We start from the raw sequence: 27,254 nt of genomic DNA, 5'->3' as shown, positions 1-27,254 counted from the left end.
AAGGTCCATTTTGCAGTTAGGATGGACACTACAAACACTGAAGGCAGGTCGCGTTCCATGGCAACACGTTAGTGCAAGGGACATATTTTCCACATTTAATTTAACGTGACAACAACAACTAATGGCTAAAAAAGAAGCAACATGTGATGTTAAATATTTAAAAAATTAGAAAAGTTGCCTTTTACTGTGGCTGAAATACCATCTGCTGAGTGGTTAGTATACAGGGTCTTTAATCTGCCTTTTTCAACACTTCGATTCACATCCTACTTAAAACACATTCCAGCGGGCAGATATGAAATTTTAGAGGTGTGGAAGCTACCCATCTCGTACAAATGTCTCAGTGGAAAGAAAGAGGTCTTTCTTAGCGGAAGTGAATGTGAGACTTCTGTCGGCCATTCAATGGTTTGTAAATAGCTGTCCTTGCACCGGGCATGTAGCGCTTCGGCAGCGAACTTGGCTTGTTATCTGAAGGGAGTCCCAGTCCCCTTGATTAGACCTGCATTCTAGGTGTTCTTGAATGGGAGATATGTCCTCCTCAATAGTGAGAGCTGTTGTGGGCTGCGAGCCGGAATAGTTTATGTCGTTTCAGTCTCCAAAATTGTTACATGCTGCGGAAATGTACTTTTTCCTCCTACATGACATAAGGAAGTAGCTGAGATTTGGCCCCATATTGCTTCTTCAAATGTGAATTTTGACAAGTTGAGTAGACTTAAGGTTTTATTGTTTCAAAAACATGTTGGCTCACATCTGGACACAAGACCTATGCACTTCAGGTTGCAAGGTCATCAGCAGAGATACAGTCCCTTCTAACTACTAACTTTCCAAGACACTTTGGTGAGCTTGTGGGACGGATATTTAAAGCGGCCAGTACTACTAGACTTGCTAATGTTTTCAAGGCTGTTAGTTCTGGTTTCATTCACACCTTCTCCTCTATATTTGGCTGAATACCTTCAGCCATCCACTCAATATTCTCCAGCATTTTCGGGGGATGTGCAATAACTTTGGCTATAATAGTTGGCATCTTGCTATTGCTACTTTTTCTGCGCAATGGCTGTCCCGTTACAACAAGGAGGATTGAAAGCACTTCCGCCAGTGCAGCTGTGTCATGAAAACATGATGCAATACTTTGGAACATCACTCCTAGAGCAATTGGAGTGTGCAGCCCGTGTTTCGGTGCCCCTGGTGCTCTTTTGAATGTGCACTGAAAGTCTGTCTTTCTATGTAGCTCTTGCTTTCATTGGACGCTGATCTGTTGATGTTCTTGCTGAGGGCTCATTACCAGACATGCGCTTTGAGGGTGCGTTTGCTATGAGAAGCTGTTTATGAGTTGCCCTTTGTAGATCATGCAGCTCTAAGCTCACTGATTGGCACACCACCGAATGGTGCTGCTTTGACAGCAGCTCAGGCTTTGGAACACAAATGCTCCTTGGTTTTCCTTGGTGATGAACTTCTTCCCTTCCCACCTGCCAAAGTGAAAGATTTCCTGTCTTCAATTGTCCCGGATTCAATTGGCGATTTTAAAAATTGACTCAGACTTTTGAAATTCGGCTTTTCCTGACACCACAATTAACATTTTAAATTGTCTTTTAAGTACATGCTCAAGTGTCTTTTAACTTGTCATTATTGACCTTCCCATATATATGTTTTAGGATGAATTTTAGTGGCTTTTATATATATAATTAAGCTTTGAACCACCTTTGAACCAGCCAGGGGAGGGTGTTGTGTAGCCATTTTAGCTATAGGTTTATACACGTTATTTTAGCAAACTAGGCCTGCCGCTGTGTACTTTAACCTAGACATGTTTTATTCTAGCTTTGTTATATTATTTCAACAATAGCTACATATGCAGTCTTGTTTTATTTTCTCTATCTAGCTGTTCGTAGCCTAGGTCAATACTGCGTTCTTAAACAAGACATTTCTTTCCCTCTGTGCTTTTCTTAAGGCTGCAGTAAGATAGGATGCTGGAAAAAGTGGTACGCTTTGTCTCCAATGTTCACAGAAACATACACACTCTTAGATGGTGATCCTTTCTTGGAACATCAGCTGTTTTATCATAAAAACACTACTTTGAGGGAGATTCCAGCCAGATGACCATGACTATGCTGATTGCTGAGTGCTTCGATGCAGTTGCTTATGTAGACTACAAGCCTCTTGAGGGATGATGTCTTCCCAGGGGAACCTGAAGGGCAGAATTAGAGCTTAACTTGCTGTGCTCTCACATAGGCTAGATAGGAACTATTCTTAACGATCTTAATGACAATATGGTAGCGTTGTTTTTATGTTTCACTCTCCTTGTCACAATTTTAATCCTATTGTGCTTCACCGTCCTAGTTATTGCAATACATGTTTTATTATCTAAGATGAAGTTACTTCAATAAAACCTTATTGAACTACATTCTGCCTCTGATTGTCATTGTATATGTCAGACTAATGTAACTGAGAGAAACGGATGAGATCTGAGTGACCACGATTTCCCTGAGGAGTCATTTGTGTCATGCGCCCGGTTGACCAATCATCCCTACTCTTGGGTAGAGATGAAGCACTGCTAGTTAGCCAGAAGAAACCCCGGATTTGACCAACAGGTGTCACCTGGTGTGGGTTCAGACTGAGTCCCCCGCAGTACAAGTGATTCTGCCACCCAAATCCTGCCCAAATTCAACACCGGACCAGAATACCTCAACAGACTGCTCTCCTTCTATACCCCGACACAGCATCTTCATCCGCCGACCTCGCCTTCGCAACTGTCCCACGCATCTGCAGAACTACAACCGGCGGCAGATCATTCTGGCACCTCGCCACCAAGGCGTGGAACACCCTTCCCACCTACCTGCGTCAGACCAAAGACCTCCTTACCTTCAGGAGACTTCTCAAGACAAGGCTGTTCGAACAGTAAAAACACCTCCCCAACCTCCAGCCCCCACCCCACCTCAGCACCTTGAGACCCTCACGGGTGAGTAGTGCGTTTTACAAATTCCTGATTGATTGATTAACTAAGTAGTCTCATTAGACTAATGAGATCCTACGAGACAGTCCCATTACATACAATCCAGCCTTCACAGTGGCCAGATCTTCCACTTGGTGGAAAGTGATGTAGTTTTACATGTGTTTTCTCAATAGTGTAGATAAAACTCTTGCCAGCACTATTGAGAACATTGGCTGTGACATTCCTACTGCCAAGCCCACTGTCACTTGGAAAGAACCAGTTGCCAGGAAATGGAGCACTGATAGAACTTGCACAAGAGGGGGGATCTCAGTGGGGTGACGGATAGCTGATAGCAGATCAGGCTCCAATTGAGTATACTGCTCTGTGATTGTGGCCCTTTCCAGTCTATAGGTCAGTATTATATGCCTCTCCTCCAGTGTAGCCAAGTTCACAAGAGGTCTGTACACGGGGGCTTGCCTCCTGCTCCTATTCCTCTGCAGTGGTAGGTATTTAAGGGACACAAGAGTGAGAAGGGTGACACAAACTGAACAATGGAACCACCACCCCAGTGCAACTGGGCATGTATGTAATTGGACGATGTGAATGGCAATGTATGTACAATTCACAGCAATGACGCAGTTTCAAATTTCTGTTTGTTGTCCACCACCATGAAATGGCGACCGCCTGTCCTGCAATTATGGACAGGTGGAGGTGATGTAACTCCGCCGACGTTGGACATCATGGCGGAAGGAGGTCTTGCACCGCCGTGCTATTCCTCATTGGCTAACATGGGGCTCTATGGAGTACGGCATCCAATGAGGTTCACTGGCAGCGGTGATGGTGTACTATAGATCATGTGGGTGATACTAATCAAGTCTGGGCAGGGCAGGGCTGACGGGCACTAGTTGTGTTTGTAACCACCAATCCACTACATCCCTTGTAGATAAAAAAATATATTGGTTTGATAAATAAAGTTACAAACACTGTGCACCAAACTATCAGTCCACTCACCTCCGTCGGTGGGAATCTTCCTCTTACAGCTGGTGGAGTAGGGTCCAGCAGAAGAAGGACAGTAACACTATCCTCCCAATTTAGGGAGGACCATGTGATCTCTTTATGTTCCTCTCCGCCACTGCCAGGTAATACCTGTGATTGAGGGACAGGAAAACAAAATCCAGACCCTCACACCATGGGAGAAAACTCCCAGAGTGTGGTGGTCATTATGTTTTTTTTCAGTGACAAACTTCCACTTTCGGATGTTTTGAAAAGTTTAGGGCATATCCCTCAAAACAAATGGCAGACATACATCAAACTTTCTTGATGGAGGTTTCTTCCAATGCACAAAGTTATTGCTGGGCTGGTGGACAACTCTAAATTTGGCAGGTGGAGCACACAACCAGATGGTAGAGGTGATATCCTCCACCATTCTGACGTACACTACTGCATCCGCCAAACTTTAATTTGGCCTCTTTGTATTTGTAGTGTTGTGGGCCAGGTGGATGATGCTATGGCATTCCCATGAATGCAACATTGAGCCTTGCCTTGTTCTTGCCCTTTTCTTCCCTCTGGAACTCATCCTCTGCAATCAGGCTGGTTACATCTTAACATTGCTCTTCCTTGCTGACAGTGGCAATCTGCAAAATGAGTGAGATGATGGTATCTGGTCCTACCCATGTTTGTTTCTGATCATGGTTCCCTGTCCTGGTCACCTATTGGGTGGTTTTATTAAAGGCCTTTCTTCTCTTCTCTCCTATGCTCACCTATATGCTCCTCACCTTTATATTCTGCTCCACTCCTCTAACCTCTCCTTATCTTTCTTTCTTCACTCCTTTCCTTTATCCCCTGTTCTCCTGCTTTTATCCTTCTTACTCTTCTCTTCTGTTTTTCTCCTCGCCTCCTCTTTATTCCTCTTTTCCTTTTTTCAGACCACTTCCCATTTCTTTTTCCCCTCTTCCACCTATCACTTCTTCCTTTCTTCCCTCTCTTCTACATTTTCTCCATTTTCTCCTTGTCCCACTCCACTCCCTTATTTCTTCCTTTTACCTCTGCCTCACTACTCTCCTCCATCTTAACCATCCACTCCCACTACTCTCTCTACTCCTTTCCCCCTCCCTATTGTTTCATCCTTTGTCTTGCCATCACGTTGCTCTCCCCACATCATGTTTCAAGTTTTCATATCTGGTGCATCTGTCTGTGTGTGTATAGGATGTGTTAGTGCTGGGCTTTTGTGTGTTACCTGTTCCCTGAATAACTTTGTTCAATGTGTGCATATCTTGCAGTGCTGCTTGCCCATTTTGTACCTTTTGTTTAAATAAATCTTCTAGTAAATAAATCTGTTCAAAAGTCTATAACCATGTCCTTCAGTATTTGTAAATGAAGGAAGCATCTGTGTGTTTAGTGGAATGGATCACGAGCATGCGGCGCAAGTTACACAGATCTGTAATGTAACCAAGGACTCACAATATGTGAACATGACAACCAGCATTTATCACTATAATCTGTAAAATCTCTGATTGTATCAAAAATCAATTCTTCCAATACAGCACAAGTCATAGACAAACAAGACTTTATAGAACCATTTGAAAATTGTCTTATTGTTACCTTTCTTTTGGAATGTTCTGACTTCTTGGACAGGATCCGAATTTTCCTGTGAAGGTGTAAAAGGACCTAAAATATGAAATGGTGAGGGAAAACATAGGTGACGTGGGGAAGGGAAGAAGTGGGTGGAAGAAGGATGAATGTTGTGGGAGGAGAAAAAGTGCATGATGTGTTATTCAATAAATACATTTTGATAAACCCCTAAACTGGTAAGTACTGTCCTTTACAAAGGTCTCTGCAGTGGCAGACCTGTTGAGAAAGCCATGACTCCCGCACTCTGCCTGTCCACTCTTCTTTAACCCAGAATCCCAATACTGAAGGCACAAAATACACCCACCTGGGTTTTTTGGGGGATACAGGACACTACAATAAGATTTTACAGTGTATTTTTTATATATTTTTAAGCATTTCACTCCAGGCATATTTTTGAACATTGGTAGCAAATGGTGAATTTAAAGCCAATAGGTTTCACATTTGGGACCCTTGGGCTTTGTCAATAACATTTAGCCATGCTATACAGCATTACCAACTCTGGACTGGCAAATAAAAAAAAAGTGTGAACTTTTTTTGTTGGAAAGTGGCAGGGTAACTAACACAGGATTGGGGACATGGAAGTAACATCGGGCAAAGAGGGTGGGGTAAGCAACACAGGGGTTAATGGGGGTTGAAACAACATTAGGGGCCATAAGCGACAAGAAGAGTGTGGGTGGTGGGAAGCAACATGGAGGGCACACTAGGAGCAAACAGGAGAGAGGAAGAGCAACATGGCGAACAGAGGGCAGGAGAAAAAACAAACAGGTGAGAGAGAGAGCAATGCGGAGCTGGAAGTGTGAGAAGCACACGGCTGTGAAAGCATTGCAGGCAGAGGGAGTACACAAGGGTGAGCACATCACAGTTGGGGGTGGGAAAGAGTAGCATAGTGAGAGAAGACAATTGGAAAACACATCCAGTCTTGTGGAGTGTTTGTACAAAAAGAAGAAAGTAATGACTGAAAAAGAAAGCAGTGTAAAGAGACAGTAATGTGTCCATGCTCCAGATGAAAGACAAACACAAGATGAGGGAGGAAATCCCACACATGCCAGCGAATAATAAAAAAGCAAATGCGAGTGACAGTGAAGCTAACCAATGAAAAGCAATGGGCAGGCTCTAAACCAATTGTGAGCTAACAATACGTCTTGCAACAGACTACAAATGTGCAGTCTGGTAGGCGAGACCCAAAACAGCATATATTTTTTGATTTGGATTTTCACTCAACTGAAATCCTGGGACTATGCGCAAGCAATACTTTCTAAAGCCTGATAATCCAGTAATACTGGTCAAAACTGGATGTGAAATGAATACAACTTTAGTTACCATCTCAGGTGGTCTGTAATCATACGATCAAACACCTTGCTGTATTGGAATTGAAAAACAATCCCCCTGTCTCACACCAAATTTATGTAGCTCTTCTGCTGGATTAGGTGGCTCAGTGGGCTAATGTCAATGAGGTCATACACAGATTATTGGAGTAATGTGTGGATGGCCTCATAGTCACAGGTTTGATTCTTGGAGGGTCCATTGAGCCTTTCATCCTTCTTGTGTCAGTAAAATCAGTGACAATAAACTCGATACAAAATAAAACTATTTTCTGTTCAGAGTGTCAATTGATCTCCCCTGGTGTGAACATGTACTAAATATTTATGTCTTCTATGTTTATTTACTGCCATCGTACATTGATTCTTAACATGCTCTCTTTCAGAAGGTCCTTAACAAACATCTACTTAAAACCATTCACAATGCTAACAAATAATTTCTTTCATGATGAAATCGTCTCTGACTAAATTTCTGTGCTTATCTTTTCGATGTGTTCTACTTTGCTACATAGTGGAACAGTCTGATGCCTCCAGGAGTCCAGGCACGATTGCTGCTAAATCATTACTCATATAAATAAAATGAACTTTATGGGAGATGTGGCACTTCTCCTAAGGATGTTTTTAGGTCTCCGCTCTAGACACCGTGCCTGCGCTGTCACCGAGACATGCTGTAACTACTGCGTGGGCTTCATCCCACCCATCGTCTTCCTATTTGCTGACTCCATCATCACTGTGCTATTGTCTATCTCCATTTGCCCATTGCATGCATTTGTCATGCCTCTTCCTGTGGTTATCACTCCCAGAGAGCAGGGACTAAGTAGGCTAGACCTTCACTGCTATCATTTTACCATCAAATTAGGGACTTCTTTTTTCCTGGCTTATGAGCCCTCCTCAGGAGTGCTGTTTTTTTATTTATTCCAGCACCGTTGTCAGGAGCGCTCATGTTTTCATTTGCTCTTAAAACAATGAGAGCAAAATAATGGAGGCTTTCTGTCCGCTGTTATACAGAGGACACACAAAAACTTGTTTGATGTTGGTGTGCTCTTCCTTGCTTCAAGCGCTCTAAACAGCGTTTGTGTTTTCACTTGCTCTTTAAGCAATGGAGGTGGAAGAATGGAGGCTTTCGTGCTGCAGCGGCTACCGAGGACACACAGAAACATGTTTGATGTCGGCATGCTCTTCCTTGCTCCAAGCGCAGTAAAGAACGCATGTGTTTTCACTTGCTCTTTAAGGACCGGAAGCGGAAGAAAGGAGCTTTCAGGCTGCAGCTACTATCCCTCTTTTAATGGAAAGAGATGCTTGCTGAACTCCTCCCCCTCCTTTAGTAAATAATTGCGTCCTGCCCAGGCATATTCTCTATGAGTCCAGGCGCCATATTGTGCGCTTCACTTGTACTCTGGAGTAAAAGGCCTGGAGTAACCTGAGGAATTTGAAATGCAAGCAGCAGCCAATGGGAGCTGAGCTAGGACACATTGGCTTTTTATTGAATGCAGATGAAATGGTTATGTGGAAAGATGTTAATCTCTTAATTACTTTTCATGTGAGTGCCTGCCCCTTTTTAGATTGTTCGGGTCGGGGTGGTTCAGAACATATTATGTAAGCATGCTTTTTAGGTGTATATGTAGAGGATGGCATTGTAAGCACTTACATGAAAAGTGATTAGAAGATTAACATCTGTCAACATGACCATTTTGTCTGCAGCAGGAAGTAGGTCAGCCCTTCTTACAGGACTGCTGTGTGCATACCAGACAATGACCTTGTACTGAAATGGTTGTATGCTTAGATTGGCATACATGTTTACAGGAACATGTTGTCTTTCCTGAAATTGCTTTACCTTTGGAGAAAGTGCTTTGTTTTGGGCAGAACAGCAGCCACCACTCTTTACACAGGTTAACAGTGCATCAGCTGCAAGGCGCATGTTTACATCAGCTACTGAGCCACAGATGGTAGCTTGTGCAGAGCAGACAGATAGCCCGAGGTCACACGGAGAGTTTCCATTTTATCATAATACCGACACAGCAAGGCCTGCCAGGCAATGGCGAGTGTAACACAAATCCAGCATCTGTATCATGAAGTAAGCCCCTGCCAGCATGGAGATTCTGTGCAGTGATACGCTGGTTAAATTTGACAAACAGCGTAATTTCTGTAAATAATGGTCACTTCTCCCATTAAAGGCAAAGCTCTTCACACGCCAACCCAAGAAAATAATTCTTGCAGCATACTGTAGGAACATCCAACTTACTTTGCATGTGTGGTTTGCATTTTAATTTTGAAAACAGTGGTGGCTTTCCAAGTTACTGTAACAGAAGGTCCCATTGGTGAAACCATGGGTCCCCAACTGCAGAAACATGCTGTGGCGAGCTTAGACTGCCAACAAGTATGTGCAGCAAAAAGGATTTAAGAAGCCGTAATCTTTTTTATGTGGATTTTGGCAGGAATGTAAGGGAGCAAGAGAGTTACCAGCTGAGCTGTGAAGTGCTTGCCTTTATGGGACAGCTCTATAAAAAAATGCATCATGTGCAGTCTGGGTATTACTAAAAACTACATTTTGGAAGTAGGGGTGGCCCTTGTACACACAGCGCCTGGGCGAAACCAACTTTGGGGCCCCCATACCCTTTGAATAAAGTATTTCTCTAGCTTCCATTAGCTTAGTCAATACATATTTTAATTTGCATTCCACAAGTTACTATCCTGTACTTAGCAGTGGAAGCAAAGCTGCAAGTACCATACTGCTAAAAACATACAGAACGTAATAAATGCCCACAATGAGCATAGAGTAATTTGTGAACTATGACCTGACCCGGGGCCTAAGTCCCATCCCTCCACTGACGCTGTTTGTGCCCTTTACCTATGAGTAAAAAGACAAGCACGTTTTTGGGGAGGGGTGAAGAGTTCTTTGCTACCCAAGACCTTCCCTACCTCCGTGGCACTATGCTACTCTCTCCTGCCTGCCCCTTTCTGCTAGTGGGCTTCATTGGTGATTTTTGTATTCACAGGTCAGTCACTAGCCCTGACGGGACTGCTCTGAACACACATCTCTCTGCCTCTTGCTCACCTTCCATGAACCTCTATGACACCAGCACCAAATGTAAGGTGATGGGCCTGGTGGGGGAGCAGGATAAGAAAAGATGAGAAGGGAGGAGAGTGAGGAGATTGTTTTACAAGCGGGACAGAGCAGCTGGAAAAATGATTAAAGGGCAGTTTACTAAAATCAGATCAGAGTGACTGCTGTGTGGTCTGCACACAGACAGGCCTGTACACTTACCCGGACCATCACTGCCCTGGGCATGGGCCCAGCTCGCCCATGCTAAAGGCTGGCTCTGTTCGGAAAAAACATTTTGGGGGTCATTCTGACCCTGGCGGTCACCGACCGCCAGGGTCAATGACCACGGAAGCACCGCCAACAGGCTGGCGGTGCTTCCTGGGCCATTCTGACCGCGGCGGTAAACCGCGGTCAGAAAAGGGGAACCGGCGGTTTCCCACCGGTTTACCCCTGGCCCAGGGAATCCTCAAGCAGCGCCGCCATGGGGATTCCGACCCCCTTCCCGCCATCCTGTTCCTGGCGGTTTTTACCGCCAGGAACAGGATGGCGGGAACGGGTGTCGTGGGGCCCCTGGGGGCCCCATAATGATTTTCAGTGTCTGCTTTGCAGACACTGAAAATCGCGACGGGTGCCACTGCACCCGTCGCACCCCTGCAAATCCGCCGGCTCCATTCGGAGCCGGCTTCTTCTTTGCAGGGGCTTTCCCGCTGGGCCAGCGGGCGATCTTCTTGAGATCGCCCGCCGGCCCAGCGGGAAAGTTGGAATCACCGCCGCGGTCATTTGACCGCGGTGAGGTGTTTGGGCGGTTTCCGCCCGGCCGGCGGCGCTCGCCGCCCGCCGAGGTCGGAATGACCCCCTTTATCTTTTTGCGCAATGTGTAGCAGTCGATCTTACACTGTCTAATGTGAGTTTACCATAATGACTCACACGTTAAAACTTCAAAGCGGACATAAATCCAATTGCCTGAAGCTGGAGTCATCTCAAGATTCAAACGCTCTTGCAAGGGGTGCAGAAACAGCTGCTGGATGCCATTCACACTGTTTTAGCCAGTTTCTGCAAGAGGGAGAGGAGGTGAAATGGCAAAAAAGAGAAACCTCCAATGAAGGCTGCTCCCTCAGCACTGCAGTAGATAGACAACAAGCATTCAACTCCACATAATTCAACACAACGCCACACAATTCCACAACACGCAACATATTTACACTTCACATAATACCACTCAGCACCTCGTAATTCAACTCAACCTAATTATATGATACTCAATACCACTTAAACACACCTCACATAAATCTACTCTATGCCACATAACAACAATCCAATAAATACACTTCACACAATGTCAAATAATTCCACTCAACATAATTTCACTTAACCCCACACAGTTCCATGCTACAGAATTCAACTCCACACAATTCCATTCCACACCACATAATTCCACACCAATCCACATAATTCAACTCCATAACACAATTCCAAAATACACCACATATTGCCAATTCACAAGAAAGAATTTCACATCATGGCACAAAATTCAACACCACAACACATAATTCCACTTCACTACAGGCAACTCCACAAATCACAATACCACTCTACATAATTACACTCCATGACACACAATCCCGCTCAACATGTCAGTACACTCAATACCACACAATTACTATCCACATAATTCCACTGCACACCAGGCCACATAATTCCACTACACCTACCTCCACTCAACATCATACAATTCCACGCCACAAAATTCCACAACAAACTCCAATTCAACCCACATAACTCCAATCCACACCACATACATCTGCTACACTCCATAACACATGGCTAAAAGACACTGACATTGACAACGCCAATAGCACTCAGATTGCCGAGAGCTATTGGCTATGCCAATGCTTGTTGAAATATGATTATCAAATGATCCGTTTTAAATCACATTAGGCCAACAACATTGGTAAATTCCCAACAGAAAATGAATACCATTTGAAAAGGAAGAATTTGAGATTGTGCCAAACAATTAGGCAAAATTGTTAGCACACTGTATGGTTTAATGTCCACTGGACCAATAATTTTGATCATAACTAGATAGAATTTAAAGATAACTTTTGTGTGAGTTTATGAGCTCTTTCTGAAGTGCTTTTTAGGAACATGAACTGAAAATGATTTTTTTAAAATCATATTAAGTCTGTAATGAAAATAATTTTACAAAGATTTTTTTCCAGCCAGGAACTGCTGTAAATATAACTGACAGTACTATTTCAGGGCTAGCAATGCTAGAGAGTGAGTGAGAGTGAGTTATGTCAATTTTCCTTATTAAAGGGTCTACCCAAATTCTGCAGCTATAACATCTACATGAAGGAAGAAACAGGTCTGAGTTCCTGCTCTGTATGAAATAAATTACTTTAGTCTGTTTTCCTAAACATATGTGTATTTATTTCACAAAGTGTATAAAATAAACGTTTAGCCTTTCATTACGAGCAGCCTGGTCAGTAGGGGGATATTTATCCCACCTGATAAAATCCAACCTCGCTGAGTCAGACTTTATTGGGTGCGATAAATGTCATGCAATTCCACCTTTTTTGGGGAATAACATGCGGATTTTGGCACTTAACACACAAAAATTCGCAGGTTCCAATAAATACTGGGTATTTTTCTCCCAATACTGGGCCACTCATAACGAGATAGTATTAGTAGATTAGCAAAAAAAGACTTTTGGAAACGTTTTAATTTAATTTTTATTGTATCTGTTAATATAATAATGTATTTCTTTTGTACAATCCCTTTGAAAATCGAGCTGAAACCAGGGGCGGGCCCTCCGCAATGGCGGAGCGTAAGAGGCAACAGCTGTAAAATAAAATGATATTTAATTATCGTTTTATTTTAAGGCTGCTTGCTCAGCCAGCAGCATGTGCGGGGATGGGTGGGGCTGGACCACGGGAGGGGGACGAGGGAGTGGAATCTGTGCACTAAGTGCCCCTGTGTGTTTGGCCGGCTGTCTCAGGCCAGCCACACACACATCCGCACTTAGGGTTCTCTCTAGGTTGTGTTACACAGCCGAGTTGGAGAAAATGAGTAGGCTGCAGTGCACTGTCGGAGTGGCAGACTAAGCAGCTCAGACCAATCCTGGCACTGCTCTCATGCTAGGTTTAGCATGAGAGCAGTGTCAGGATTGCTTGGGAGCCTGTGCTGGTGTACAAAGGAATGCTGGGACTACAGAAGAGAAAAGAAGAGGTGCAAGGCAGCGGCGTAGGGCACAGATACATTTTTTTTAAATTATTTATTTCCCCGTACCTCCCCCTTGAGATTTTTGGCAGCCGCTGCTGACAGAAACTTAGATTTTGAGGTAGACCCTAAATGTAAGAAGTACATTTACAACATTCTTCACTTTTGCCCATGACCTTCCTGTTCACTCTTCTGACATACCTCTGGAATCACACACAAGTATAAAGTAAACATAAGAAAGTTGAAGTAAGCATGTACATTTCGTGGACTAATATACCCTGCTGCCTCATGTTTTCTGTAGGTTTTTGGGGAGGGATTTCTCCGCACGCAAAAATATTTGCTATGTTCGGATTTACTGTAGCTTTAACCACATTTAAGTTGTGGAAGTCTGTGCAAATTGCAGGAGAAAACTGTGATTCCTAAATGTCCAAGGGTTTTTTGGTTGTTCATGAAACGTACTGAAAATGTCAGATTTACTAATATTGGATGGAACACAGTGCAGCAACCAAAGGTTTGTCAAAGGGAGAGAGCAGAACTGCGCCATAACTACTAAGATATGGAACTTTTTCACTCTCTCTTTCCCTCCGCCCTGGAACACTTTTGACTGCATTTTCTGCGCTCCATTCTCGTCCCGTGGTCCGCTTTTCAGCATGTTGAGCCTGCCGTAGGACACGGTTCTGCCAACAGCGTCCATTTCTTGTGCACCGGCGAGGTCGGGCGGCCCAGGGTCAGGCCGCGGATCTTGTCGCGGTCGCAGCATGCTCTGTTTTTGCATCGCAGGTGGCCCCTGTGACACATATATAATACTTATCTGTTTTCTTGGTTTTCGGCTGTCTGTCCTTTTGGACATGAGACCATGGTTTCCTTGTCCCAGAATGCTTGTCTATCCCAGCATGCACTGTTCTTTCCTTTTACTAGTTCCTTTCTAAGATGGCGTTTCTCCTATTTTGTCCTATGACATTTTCCCAATTTAATATGTCGTTTTTCCTTTTTCCTGTTGGTTCCCTTCCAGTTTCCGGGTAAATAAGGGGCTTGAGTTTCTTTCTTCCTTGTGTTGCAACACTCCTGGTTGGTGGTGGTCCTCGCTCCTGTTTGTTCCTTCTGTGGAGTGTTCCTGCCTGATTTGTCCTGATGTTCCAGTTCTTGGAGTCATGAGTTCGGCTGTGCCTTTTCTTATTCTCTGGAGCTCCTTCCTGGAGGTTTTTTCCCTGGTGGTTTTTCCTCTGGAGCTCCCGCTGGAGGGCATGGACTGCTTTGGCTTCCATCTTGCTAGCAGCACTGTGGCTACCGGAAGGGGGCACCCCTATCTTGGCCAGACCAGAACGTGCAAGATCCAAAGCCATACTCCACCTACATCTGACAGAGGCAGTAAGAGAAATGCGAATCGTGACAGCCTTGTTCCAAGCAAACACCTTTGCACAATAGTGCAATAGTTTCTGCGTGATGTCTAGTATAGTTTTTGGACTGGAAATATATCCTTGCATCAGACAATTCTATGCTTAGACTTAGATTAATACCCTTCTACATTTACAAGGTATGCTGTGAAGCACAGCCATCATGCAAAGTTGGAAATGTTTTGAGAAAAAAAAAAAAATCCCAAACGTTACACCTACTTAGAGGATGAGTACATTTTGATGCAGATCCATGTCTACCTTTTTTAGTAGATAGGGATTTGCATCAAAATTCATGGATGGATGCATTGGAATGCCCATTTACAGATCATGGTACATCTCCTTGACACAGAGTAGTGCATAGAGCTACTTTGTTTCACTTAGGGCTATTTCCCAGCGTATATCAAGTAATGCACCTGAAAATAAATCAACTCTTTGCTCCAGTTTGTGTTCTTTTTGTAATGCAAACCTGGTGCAGAGCGTTAGTAAATGTCTCCCAAACTGTGTGTAACATACTCACTCAAGTGAGTAAATGGCACAAATCATTCTTTAATTAAACTTATATAGGTGGCATGTTTTGTAGGCAAAAGACTGACTATTGGCTTGAAATGTCCTAGGTAGATATGAATCAAAATGCACTCACCAATTATGTGTAGCATATTACTGTCTTACCATGTTTGGATTCCCATGTTAAGGTCTATATGAACCTGGCTGTGCAGGAACAGCTCTATTCTTCTCTATTCTTCTTTGCCACCTTAAGGAATGGACAACTTTGCCTTACATTACTATAAACATTTGTTTATCAGTGCAGGCCAGTTCTTGCTCAGTAGCTACAATATCATGCATAATTCAAGGTCATGCAGTGTTTAAAACAAATTTTGACCTGTTAGCATTTGTTGCTGACAAGACTGTAGGAACGTTGATTATTAAGGATAAGGTCACCGCCAACTAGATGACACAAAATTAAATAAAATAAACCTGTGCTCAATCCCTGGTAACATGAAACAAAGCATCAAGCTTACATCAAAGGCAATGTGAAATGTATTAAAGCAGTGCTCAAACAGTAGAAAGAGTCACAAAAAACAATAAAACTCCACCACCAATTTTAAAATAATGAGAAAACTTTTATGAGTAACATACGACCACAATAGCAGACGTCCAAAAAGGAACTAGAGATATGAATTTTAAAGATTTAACCCCTTAGCTGCTGGGCCGTTTCCCCCCCAGTGCTGAGCCCTTTTTTGGCTATTTGGGGTAGTTCGCGCTTAGGCCTTCATAACTTTTTGTCCACATAAGCTATCCACGCCAAATTTGCGTCCTTCTTTTCCAACATCCTAGGGATTCTAATGGTACCCAAAGTTTGTGGTTTCCCCTGGAGGAGACCAAGAAAATAGCCAAAATACAGTGACAATTTCTTTTTTTCCAAAAAAATGGGAAAAAAGGGCTGCTGAAGAAGGCTTGTGGTTTTTTCCCTGAAAATGCCATCAACAAAGGGATTCTGGTGCTGAAATCACTATCTTCCCACCTTTCAGGAACGGGCAGACTTGAATCAGAAAACCAAATTTTCCAACACAAATTTGGCATTTTACTGGGACATACCTCATTTTTACTATTTTTGGTGCTTTTAACCTCCTTCCAGTTAGTGACAGGAATGGGTATGAAACCAATGCTGGATCCCGGAATGCTAAACATTTCTGAAAACTAGACATAATTCTGAATTCAGCAAGGGGTCATTTGTGTAGATCCTACAAGGTTTTCCTACAGAAAATAACAGCTGAAATAAAAAAATATTGCAATTGACCTGAAAACAACAGCCATTTTCCTTTATGGTTTACTCTGTAACTTTTTCCTGCGATGTCAGATTTCTGAAAGCAATATACCATTTTGTCTGCTGGACTCTTCTGGTTGCGGGGATATAAAGGGCTTGTAGGTTCATCAAGAACCCTAGGTACCCAGAGCCAATAAATGAGCTGCACCCTGCAGTTGGTTTTCATTTTATACTGGGTATACAGCAATTCATTTGCTGAAATATGAAGAGTGAAAAAGAGGTATCAAGAAAACCTTTGCATTTCCAAAATGGGATCAAGATAAGGTTTTGAGGAGCAGTGGTTATTTGCACATCTCTGAATTCCGAGGTGCCCATACTAGCATGTGAATTGCAGGGCATTTCTCAAATAGACGTCTTGTTTACACACTCTCTTATATTTGGAAGGAAAAAATGTAGAGAAAGATAAGGGGCAATAACACTTGTTTTGCTATTCTATGTTCCCCCAAGTCTCCCGATAAAAATGATACCTCACTTGTGTGGGTAGGCCTAGTGCCCGCGACAGGAAATGCCCCAAAACACAACATGGACACATCCCATTTTTTGACAAAATACAGAGCTGTTTTTTCCAAAGTGCCTACCTGTAGATTTTGGCCTCTAGCTCAGCCGGCACATAGGGAAACCTACCAAACCTGTGCATTTTTTAAAACTAGAGACCTAGGTGAATCCAAGATGGGGTGACTCGTGGGGCTCTGACCAGGTTCTGTTACCCAGAATCCTTTGCAAACCTCAAAAAGTGGCTAAAAAAACAAGTTTTCCTCACATTTCGGTGACAGAAAGTTCTGGAATCTGAGAGGATCCACAAATTTCCTTCCACCCAGCGTTCCCCCAAGTCTCCCGATAAAAATGATACCTCACTTGTGTGGGTAGGCCTAGCGCCCGCGACAGGAAATGCCCTAAAACACAACGTGGACACATCCCATTTTTTGACAAAATACAGAGTTGTTTTTTGCAAAGTGCCTACCTGTAGATTTTGGCCTCTCGCTCAGCCGGCACATAGGGAAACCTACCAAACCTATGCATTTTTGAAAACTAGAGACCTAGGGGAATCCAAGATGGGGTGACTCGTGGGGCTCTGACCAGGTTCTGTTACCCAGAATCCTTTGCAAACCTCAAAAAGTGGCTAAAAAAACAAGTTTTCCTCACATTTCGGTGACAGAAAGTTCTGGAATCTGAGAGGAGCCACAAATTTCCTTCCACCCAGCGTTCCCCCAAGTCTCCCGATAAAAATGATACCTCACTTGTGTGGGTAGGCCTAGCGCCCGCGACAGGAAATGCCCCAAAACACAACGTAGACACATCCCATTTTTTGACAAAATACAGAGCTGTTTTTTGCAAAGTGCCTACCTGTAGATTTTGGCCTCTAGCTCAGCCGGCACATAGGGAAACCTACCAAACCTGTGTGTTTTTGAAAACTAGAGACCTAGGGGAATCCAAGATGGGGTGACTCGTGGGGCTCTGACCAGGTTCTGTTACCCAGAATCCTTTGCAAACCTCAAAATGTGGCTAAAAAAATACTTTTTCCTCACATTTCGGTGACAGAAAGTTCTGGAATCTGAGAGGAGCCACAAATTTCCTTCCACCCAGCGTTCCTCCAAGTCTCCCGATAAAAATGGTACCTCGCTTGTGTGGGTAGGCCTTGTGCTCACAACAGGAAGTGCCCCAAAACACTGGACACATTGAAATTAGCAAATAGAAAACTACCTGTTTTTGGGGTGGGGGCACCTGTGTTTTTGGTCCTGGGCTCAGCAGCCATCTAGGGAAACCTACCAAACCCAGACATTTCTGAAAACTAGACACCTGAGGGAGTCAAGGGAGGTGTGACTTGCGTGGATCCCTGTTGGAAAATGGGTTATTGGTAAGGGCAGGTAGGTACCTACACCTAGCAACAAGCCACTAACCTCCACCTAGGTACAGTTAGGTCTCAGTAAATTAATCCCAGCTCAACCCTTGGTAGCTTGGCAACGAGCGTCAAGGCTTAACTTAGGAGACAGTGTGTAAAGCATTCAAATATCACAAAACAGTAATCAAATAAAACACAGGAAACAGTTTAAAAATCCAAAACCAATTTATAAAAATAGTTTATATTTTTATCTTTAAAATGACACAAAAACGAATAAAATCGGATAAAGGGAACCGGAGATATGAATTTTTAAAGAATTATTACTTTTCTAGCGCTTAGAAACAAAAAGCGCCAATCGGGTCATCTGGTTGCACCAGGACCGGGGCAAAGTCAAACTTTCAGGCCGACCGCGATGGAGCCCTGCTCGGCTACAGGTCGCGGGAGGCCTCGGTCAAAAAGTTACCTTCTGACTTAGTCTTTATTTTGAAGTTTTTCTTCACCGGGACGAACCTGCCAGTTGAATCCGACCTCCTGGAGCCCTTGTCCGGATACGCGATGTGGGTTTCCTCGGTGGAGATTTTTACCTTCGGACTTAGTCGTTTTTTCGAGATGAAAATCCTTCGACCGGGGTAAACCTGGATCTTGATCCGACGTCCGTGGAGCCCTTCTCGGATACGATGGCTGGGAGGTCCCGGTCAACTTTTTACCTTCGGACTTAGTCTCTTTTTCGGAGATTTTTCTTTACCGGGACGAACCACCAAATCAGGCCGGGTCGCGGTTGAGGCAAGCCGGCTAGAATTTCCGCGGCGGGTCGGTCCCTCTCTGGAGCTTTTTTTCAAAAATTCTCAAATTTTCTCCAAACTTCTGGGGCTTCACCCAGATGTCCTTTTAAGGTTCTTTTGGGGTCCACAGCTCACCCCAAGGGTCCAGAAGTTCTGTGATGGTCCTTGGGGGGTGCGGACTTCAACTCCCAGAATGCACCTGGCGCAAACTCCTTTTTGGCCACTGGACAGTGGTCAGCTGGTCACTTTTCAGGAGTTGGTGCAGGGGGACTCTGGATAGCAATTTTTCACCTGTAGCAAACAGGGAGTCCCTCCTTGAACCAGTTGTAGCCAGGCAAAGTCCTTCTTGTGGTGAAGCCCAAGTGTGCAGCTGGTGCAGTCCTTCTGAGTGCAGGTTCCAGGTGCAGGCCTGGGGTCCAGCAGGGCAGTCCTTCTTCTTCTTTAGTTCTTTTCTTGTTGAATTCTGGAGGGGATCTGAGGTGTGGGTGCAGGTCTGCCAGTTTTATCCTTGCTCCTGGGTGAAAAGCAGGGGGGTCCTGGTTCTCCAATCAGGTACAGGGTCGTCCCCCTGTGATGACCACTTCCTGGGAAGTGTGGCAAAAATTCATCCCAGTGGGCAACATTCTCTAAAAATCCAACATGGCTGAATCTGATTTTTGGAGGTTACATCTGGCTGAGCCCACCCACTGGTGTGGCTAAAAATCATAAACACACCCCTCTCCTGCCCTCTCCTAATCTAATCAAGGGGGCACCTAGTTGTCTGGGGTTGCAGGATGTGGGGGTGTTGCTGGTTGCTCCAAATGTCCTTCTCTGCCTTTGAAGACCAGTTTGGCAGCCCTCCCCCTTCCTGCCCCACCATCTGCTGAGGGGAGATTCTCTCCCCCAAGCACATTCCTTTGTGTGAAGCCAGGCCACTTCACACCTCATCAAGGCAGCTCTGCGAAGCTGCTGCAGGCTGGCCAATCAGAGCGCAGCAGCAAAAACAATGCAGGGCTGAAATTGGCAACTTTTTAGGTAAAGTCTATAACTCTTTACCTGAACAAGTTATATTAAATCCAACAACTGGAAGTTGTGGGATTTATTACAACAATTAATTTGATACCAAATTCTTGGTATGCAACATTTAAGGAGACTTTAAAATTTAAAATAAAGTCTCCCCATTCTAGCCTATGAAGGCCATTTACTTCAATGAGGGAAAAACGAATTTGGCTGTTTTTACCTCACCAGGGTTTATAAAACTATTTTTATAAAGTCCCTGCTTATAGTTACATGGCACCCAGCCCTAGGGGCACATAGGGCACACCTTAGGGGTGACTTATATGTAAAAATAAGGTAGTTTAAGACTTTGGAAGTACTTTTAATTCCAAAGTCGAATTTGCATATAACTTTAATTTAAAAGCAGCCAGCAAGGCAGGCTTGCTTTTAAAATGACACTGGGCACTTCAGCAGTGCACCTAGGTGTGCACCACCTATGCTGTGGTCCCTTAACCTACATACCCTACCATATACTAGGGACTTATAGGTAGGTTAACTTAGCCAATTATAATTAGCCTAATTTGCATATCCATTTTACACAGAGCACAGGCCCTGGGACTGGTTAGCAGTACCCAGGGCACCATCAGAGTCAGGAAAACACCAGCATAAAGTGGAAAATCGGGGCAAAAAGTTAGGGGGCCTCTACAATCAGCCCTGTTTTCTCACAATCCCCCAATATTTTCTTACCCAGAATCCTCAGCAAACCGCAGATCTAGCTAAAAAAACAAATTTTTCCCACATTTCTGTGTGGGATCACTGCACCGGGACAAATTTCCTACCACCCAACGTTCCCCTCAGTCTCCCGGTAAAAACGATACCTCACTTGTGTAGGTGGGACAAGTGTTTGTGACAGGGAAGAGCCAAAAACACGTCACAATTGAGGGGGAACCAAAGTGGGTCCAAAAGGGCAGTTTGAAAAAAAACATTTTTAGGCTGACAAGTGCAGCAGAAATTTTATCGGTATGGATGAGACAATGCTGGGTGGTAGGATTTTGTGGATTACTGCAGATTCCAGAAGGTTCCATCACAAAAATATGGGAAAAATGTGTGCTTTCCAGCAAAGTTGCAGGTTTGCAGAGCATAGTGGGTAAGGAAATGGTGCGGGGTGCTTGTGAAGCACACCACCCTGGAATCAACTAGATGTTTAGTTTTCAGATGTGTCTAGGTCTTGTGGATTTTTGTACATGGCAGCGTCCCAAAGTAAAAAAAAGTGCAGCCCTCACCATTCCAAGTGGGACGATTTTGAGAGTTACCAAGCTCTCATGGCCCAAATGTAAAACAAAAACCCAAAATAATCAAATGTCCTCTTGCTTGCCATGGGATTAGATGTTTTAGTGTGCGGGGGAGGGCAGAAAGACTGTTAGCCCCTTCAGTTCGGTGGGGGCATAACCAGGAAAAAAATGGTTGGTAGCCACCACCCCACTATTTTCTTTTATTTTTTGAATTCCCTGGCATCTAGTAGACTTTCTGTCCCCCCAGGTTGTGGATCGGGGGTAATTGCCCAATCTGCCCACTGGTGGGCAGAACAACTTTGGCCCCATTTATTTGGGATGGGGGTATGGCCATACCCCCAACCTCTTATTTTGAAAAAAAATCTTCCCTGGTCTCTGGTGGGCTTTCTGCCCCCCTTGGGGGCAGATGGGCCTTCCAAAATAGGCCAGTCAGCCCCCAAGGGGGGCAGTTATGGCCAACAGTGATGTTCCCCCATGGGGAGAGACCCTTGCCCAAGGGGCTGCCCCCTCCAAACAAAACACACACATACACACACACCAATCCATGGTGTTTAGAGGAGGTAACAAAAATAGGCTGATCTGCCCCCAACGGGGACAGAAATGGCCTAAATACAATTTGCCCCCCAGGGGAGCGACCCTTGCCTAAGGGGTCGCTCCCCATACATAAAAACATAAAGTAAATAAAAATATATATATATCCTGGTGTCTAGAGGTTTCTGCCCCCCGGGGGCAGATCCGCCTAATTAAATTAGGACGATCTACCTCCGGGGGGGCAGAAAAGGCCTAAAAATATGTTGCCTCCTCCGGGGAGTGGCCCATGCCAAAGGGGCCGCTCCCCTTATGCGTTAGTATAAAAAAATAAAAAATATTCCCTGTTGTCTTGTGGTTTCTGCCCCCCCCCCCGGGGGCAGATCAGCCTAATTAAATTAGGCTGATCTGCCCCCGGGGGGGTATAAATGGCCCCCCCTGGTGCAACCTTTGCCCAAGGGGTCGCTCCCCAAACAAAAACAAAAAATTATAATATAAAGAACCTTTTTCCTGGTGTAAAAATATGTTGCCCCCCTGGGGAGCGGCCCTTGCCCAAGGGGCCGCTCCCCTTATGTATACATATAAAAAAAAAAACCCTGGTGTCTAGTGATTTCTGCCCCCCTTGGGGGCAGATTGGCCTAATAAAAATAGGCCGATCTGCCCCCGGGGGGGGGCAGAAACAGCCAAAAAATAAATTGCCCCCATGGAGAGCGGCTCTTTCCCAAGGGGCCGCTCTCCTTATCCAATAAACAAAAATAAAAAAATTCCCTGGTGTCTATTGGCATTTCTGCTGCCCGAGCGCATCGCGATCGGGCAGCAGAAATGCTCAGAGAAGCCTGAAAGGAGAGGAAAGGCCTTTCCTTTCCTTTCAGGCTTCTCTGACCCCCTCCATGTGATCGGAGGAGAAATGCAAGATCCGGCGCTGGAAGCTGGGCTTCCAGCACCGGAGGGAAGGCCTCTGATGAGGTCAGCACGCAAAAGTGCGCTGATGTCATCAGACGCCACAAGGGGGTCACAGGGGTGGGGGTGGAGGGGGAAGCTATTCCCCTTCCATCGCTGCCTAGGGGAGGGGTGTGCCTGGCCATCGGGCCCCTAGAAGGACGAGGTGATCTCGTCCAAAGCACACTAGGGGTTAACCATTTTTGTCTTTACCATGTTTTGCATACAAATATGTTAAAATTGCACAAAAGTGTCAGTTGGGTAGGAGGAGACAGGATAATAGACAGGTTGGGTAGGTAGGCATGAGAAGAGTCCCATGACTAAGATGGTGTGTGAGTGTGTTGTGCGGAGTGAGTGAGCTCTAGAGCATAGTGCAGTAACAGCAAAAATAGGCAGGAGTTCTAAGGTTTGAAGCACAGGCCCTAACAATGTGGGTGAGAAATGGCTCTAATCCAGCTGCAACAGCCCTTTCACTAGATCCCCAGGTGCACATTTTAAGAAAGGTTGAATGCAAGGGGGTCTTGGAGTGAGAGTGTACAATACCTTCACTTCTCCCCTCCAGGAGATCAGTTATAAAAATAACTGAGGGACCCCTAACCCCTCTTACCCTTTCCTTTTCGCTATCCCTACATGGGATGAGCTGCAGCACGGGTCAGCAGATAACCTCTTCTTTTCCATGTATGAATGATAGAGCAGTAATAGGAGCAGAAAAACGTAAGCATTGAACGGGGTTCCTGCCCACTCTATGTACCACCAGTATGATACAGGCACAATGTAGATTTTACAAACAGTGGGTGAGAATGGGAAAAGTTATTTCCTGATAACAGTACTTTCGAACTAGATTGTTTGAATAATTTGAAAAATAATTTTAAGGATCCTAAAAACAAGGTAAATTCTGAAAAATGGCCTGCATTTCTGAATTTGTATAAGGAAGCTGACAAACGCAAACATTTTATACCAGGTTTGTGGTATGAAACATTCTTTGGTGACCCTGGATTATCAAGTGAGCCACCTTGGGAACAGGACCAGGTCCCCTGCCTCCTCCCTCCATATTTTCCCAATTCACTGAACCACAAGAAAGACAAAAAGTGTGAAAAGGAAGAGGCTGATTTACTAGATATGTTTCCCATGCTGGCTGATAAGGTTGAGAGTGCACCCAGAAATGGGGCAGCACCAGCAAGATCACCGGCACATGGAGCACAAATGAGAGAACACATGAGCCCTGTGATGCTAACTAACAGTAGAGAACTAGACTAAAGTGTACCATTAGCTAGTTGAGTACAGACTCCACTACCGTGGAGCAGTCTAGACTGAGAGGGCGTTCAGCCCCCTGGTGAGTCTATGGATCTGCGCAAATGCAGCCCTGTTATTATCTGAGGTAGTTTTCCTGAGTCAGAACAGGATTCAAAGAGTAGAGACACAAACAATGAAAACTCCAACTTACAAGTCCCTGATGCCCTCCTTCCATTAAAAGTCTAACCTGCTTCTGGCGGTAAAGAACTGTTCATATTCAAAAGACCCCTTCGAATTTAATGAGCACTGAGAAACAGCTCTGCAACATATGAGAAAACTCTATCCTGTTCCGTGAGAAATTGCAATGTGAGTTTCCAGTGTATAAACAAAGTTGGGCTTTTGTAAATCATTTGGGGAGTCTGGTGGTGCAAAGTGAAGTAAGAAATCAGTTGGTTGTAAGATTGGGTTGCCTTAGACAGGATCCTGAGAATGATGGGACCCTGAACACTGCGAAAGATTAGTTCAAAGCAGTTTTGGATGTGTGCCCAGTAAAAAGAGACAGGACTAAGATTTCAAATTGTAAGCAAAATAAAGCAGAATCGCCACCAGATTATCAATAAAGGCTCATGAACGCCAGGGCAAAGGTGGAGGTCTCACCACCAACAGGCTGGCGGTGAATATGGCAGGTTGTCAGAGGCTCTACTCATACTGCCATGGTGGCCGGAGCAGCTGGACCGGAGATGTCCATCTCTGAGCCGACGGTATTAGGAGCCGTCTTTCCACCAGGGTTTCCACGGCAGTAGGATCACCACAAAAACCCAGGCGGAAAGACTACCAGTGACAGGGAATTTCTTCCCTGTCACCGGTAGATGACTCCCCCAATACCCTCCAGCAAGCACTAATCCCTCCCTGGCCCCCTCCAGACACAGCAACCTTGTTCCCCCATCCCCCTCCAGATACAGCGACCCCCACCCCCCTCCAGACACAGCGTCCCCTCCCTTGTCTGACAATCAACTTACCTGGTTCGGGGAGGAGGTCATCCGGCAGGGATTGGCAAGTGGTGTCTCCATGGCTGGCAGGGTCCTGCCATCAGGGCATGGCCACGTTGTATTATTGCACATAATACGGCGGGCGGTGTCCTTATGGTGGGTGGGGCTGGTGGTGGAACTGACCCAGTGCCTCCACCGGCCAGCAAGACTACTGCTGAATTTCTGCCAAAAGTGTGGCAGAAATCCAGCAGTACCCGTAATATGGTGGGCGGAAAACCGCCAGCACTGGCGGTCTTCTGGCACCCGTAGCTTTGGCGGTCTTCCTTCAACACCACCTAAGTCATAATGACCACCTATGTTTGAAAGGTTTGCAGGTATTGTTTCCGACAGAGATGGCTCAGGAAACTGTAGGTACTACTTTTATATAGGGATTGTTACCGAATGTGAGAAACAAATAAATGATTATTTGTGTTGGATTGTAGGTTAGAAAGCTGGCTGAATTAGTATTGGTTGCACACCATTGTGTGACATTACAAAACAAAACAAGGAATCTTTCAAATCTAAACTGATATCTTTGAAATTACAGAGTACGCAACAGAATGTGAAGAGAAGATGACTGGGAGCCCAATCAGGGGGTTGTAGTGGACAAGGTGGAGCGAGCATTCGAAGAGGCTCAGGAGTGAGAGGGTCATATTTTGCCTTTGGGCAGTTGGGGCATTGGAAAACAGATTGTCCTAATGATGAATTAAATATGCCATGTTTTACCGACCCATCTGATTTTAACCAGAGTACACAGATCCTACATCTTGAAAACTAGGACAACTCAAGAGGTATTAACTGTACCCTGAACACCCTGATTCCTTTAGATCAGAAATATTTGTAAGTTGATTGTATGATAAATTGAAAGAGCATCCTCTTGCCTTATTTATACTGGTGCAAGCCTGTCATCCCTGAAAACCTCTGAATTGCCTTCATTAGTTCTCTTGGGCTTGACCATAGACACATTTAGTATTTTGAATCAGTTAGCCCCACACCATATATCAAATCCTGTTTCCATGATGCTTGGTCCAATCACAGATAAACACGTGCTCCTCTTAAGCCGTACCTCACCTGCTAACCTGTTTGGTCATGACATTTTATGCAAGTTAAACTTTAGGCCCTCATTACAACCCTGGCGGTCCAAGACCGCCAGGGCTGTTTTGACGGAAGCACCGCCAACAGGCTGGCGGTGCTTCCTGGTGTATTACGACCGCAGCGATAGTGCCGCGGTCACACCGCAGGGGCTGGCGGTTTTCCACCACAATGGCCCTGGCAGTTGTAATCCGCCAGCGCTGCTTGCAGCGCTGCCCAGGGGATTACGAGTCCCCCAACCGCCAGCCTTTTCCTGGCGGTTTGAACCGCCAGAAAAAGGCTGGCGGAAAGGGGAGTCGCGGGGCCCCCTGACAGGGCCCCATGGAGCTTTTCACTGTCTGCATAGAAGACAGTGAAAAGCGCGACGGGTGCAACTGCACCCGTCGCTCAGCCGCAACACCGCCGGCTCCATTTGGAGCCGGCTCCTGTGTTGCGGCCGAGATCCCCGCTGGGCCGGCAGGCAGAAACTCGGTTTCCGCCCGCCGGCCCAGCGGGGATGTCCAAATGGACAACTTGGCGGGCAGCAGTAGCCGTCTGCCAATGTTGTAATGAGGGCCTTAGTGTTTTCTGTACACCAGATGTAGTCTTCCTTGATGTGCCATGGAGTAAGAAAAACATTGTCCTTGCCCTGTTGTGTGAAACTGATGGACAGCTTGTCACTGACAGCCCTAAATGTCTAAAGATTTGTAACTAGATTAGGAGTCCTCCACATTATGATCAACTGGGACCAATGATGTGGAGTGCATCTTGTCCATAGATCTGGAAAACATAAAGATCAACCCAATTAAATGACTGCCTCATATTTCCCAGTACCCTCTAAAGACTGAAGCAGAAACATGCAATTGATCAGTCATCGCTGATTTACTAATTGTTAGAAGATTTATCACTCCTATCAGTGGTGGCTGTCGCATTTGAAAAGTGGTGGAGCAGAAAGCAGTGTGTTGAGTATGAAGTGTGAGCAAGCTTGAATCAAACATGGTGGGGGGACTACAAGGGCGTTTTCCCCTTGCAAGAAAATGTGAAATATTATAGGTGTAAATTATGTATGTTCAGCCAATCTTTCAAGAAAGATTGCTATCAAAAAGAAGAAAATTGACTCACAAACAATGACTTGCCAGTCTCCCTGAACTCGCACAGACACATTACTCACCCTACACTCACAGACATGTCACCCTCTCACCCTTCTGTTAC

At 44.9% G+C, this 27,254-nt stretch overlaps 1 protein-coding gene across 1 annotated transcript in view; it reads right to left on the bottom strand.

Moving 5' to 3' along the window:
* Positions 1-27,254, bottom strand: part of LOC138299751 (galanin receptor type 1-like) — a 140,036-nt gene that overhangs the window by 84,093 nt on the left and 28,689 nt on the right. Inside the window, exon 2 of the mRNA XM_069238282.1 lies at positions 5,525-5,590. Within this exon, the coding sequence (XP_069094383.1) occupies positions 5,525-5,590 (66 nt within the window). The remainder of the gene's footprint in view (positions 1-5,524; positions 5,591-27,254) is intronic.

The sequence above is a fragment of the Pleurodeles waltl genome, chromosome 6 (genome assembly GCF_031143425.1).
Source record: "Pleurodeles waltl isolate 20211129_DDA chromosome 6, aPleWal1.hap1.20221129, whole genome shotgun sequence".
Classification (NCBI taxonomy): domain Eukaryota; kingdom Metazoa; phylum Chordata; class Amphibia; order Caudata; family Salamandridae; genus Pleurodeles; species Pleurodeles waltl.
This window is presented reverse-complemented; position numbering and strand designations above follow the sequence as displayed.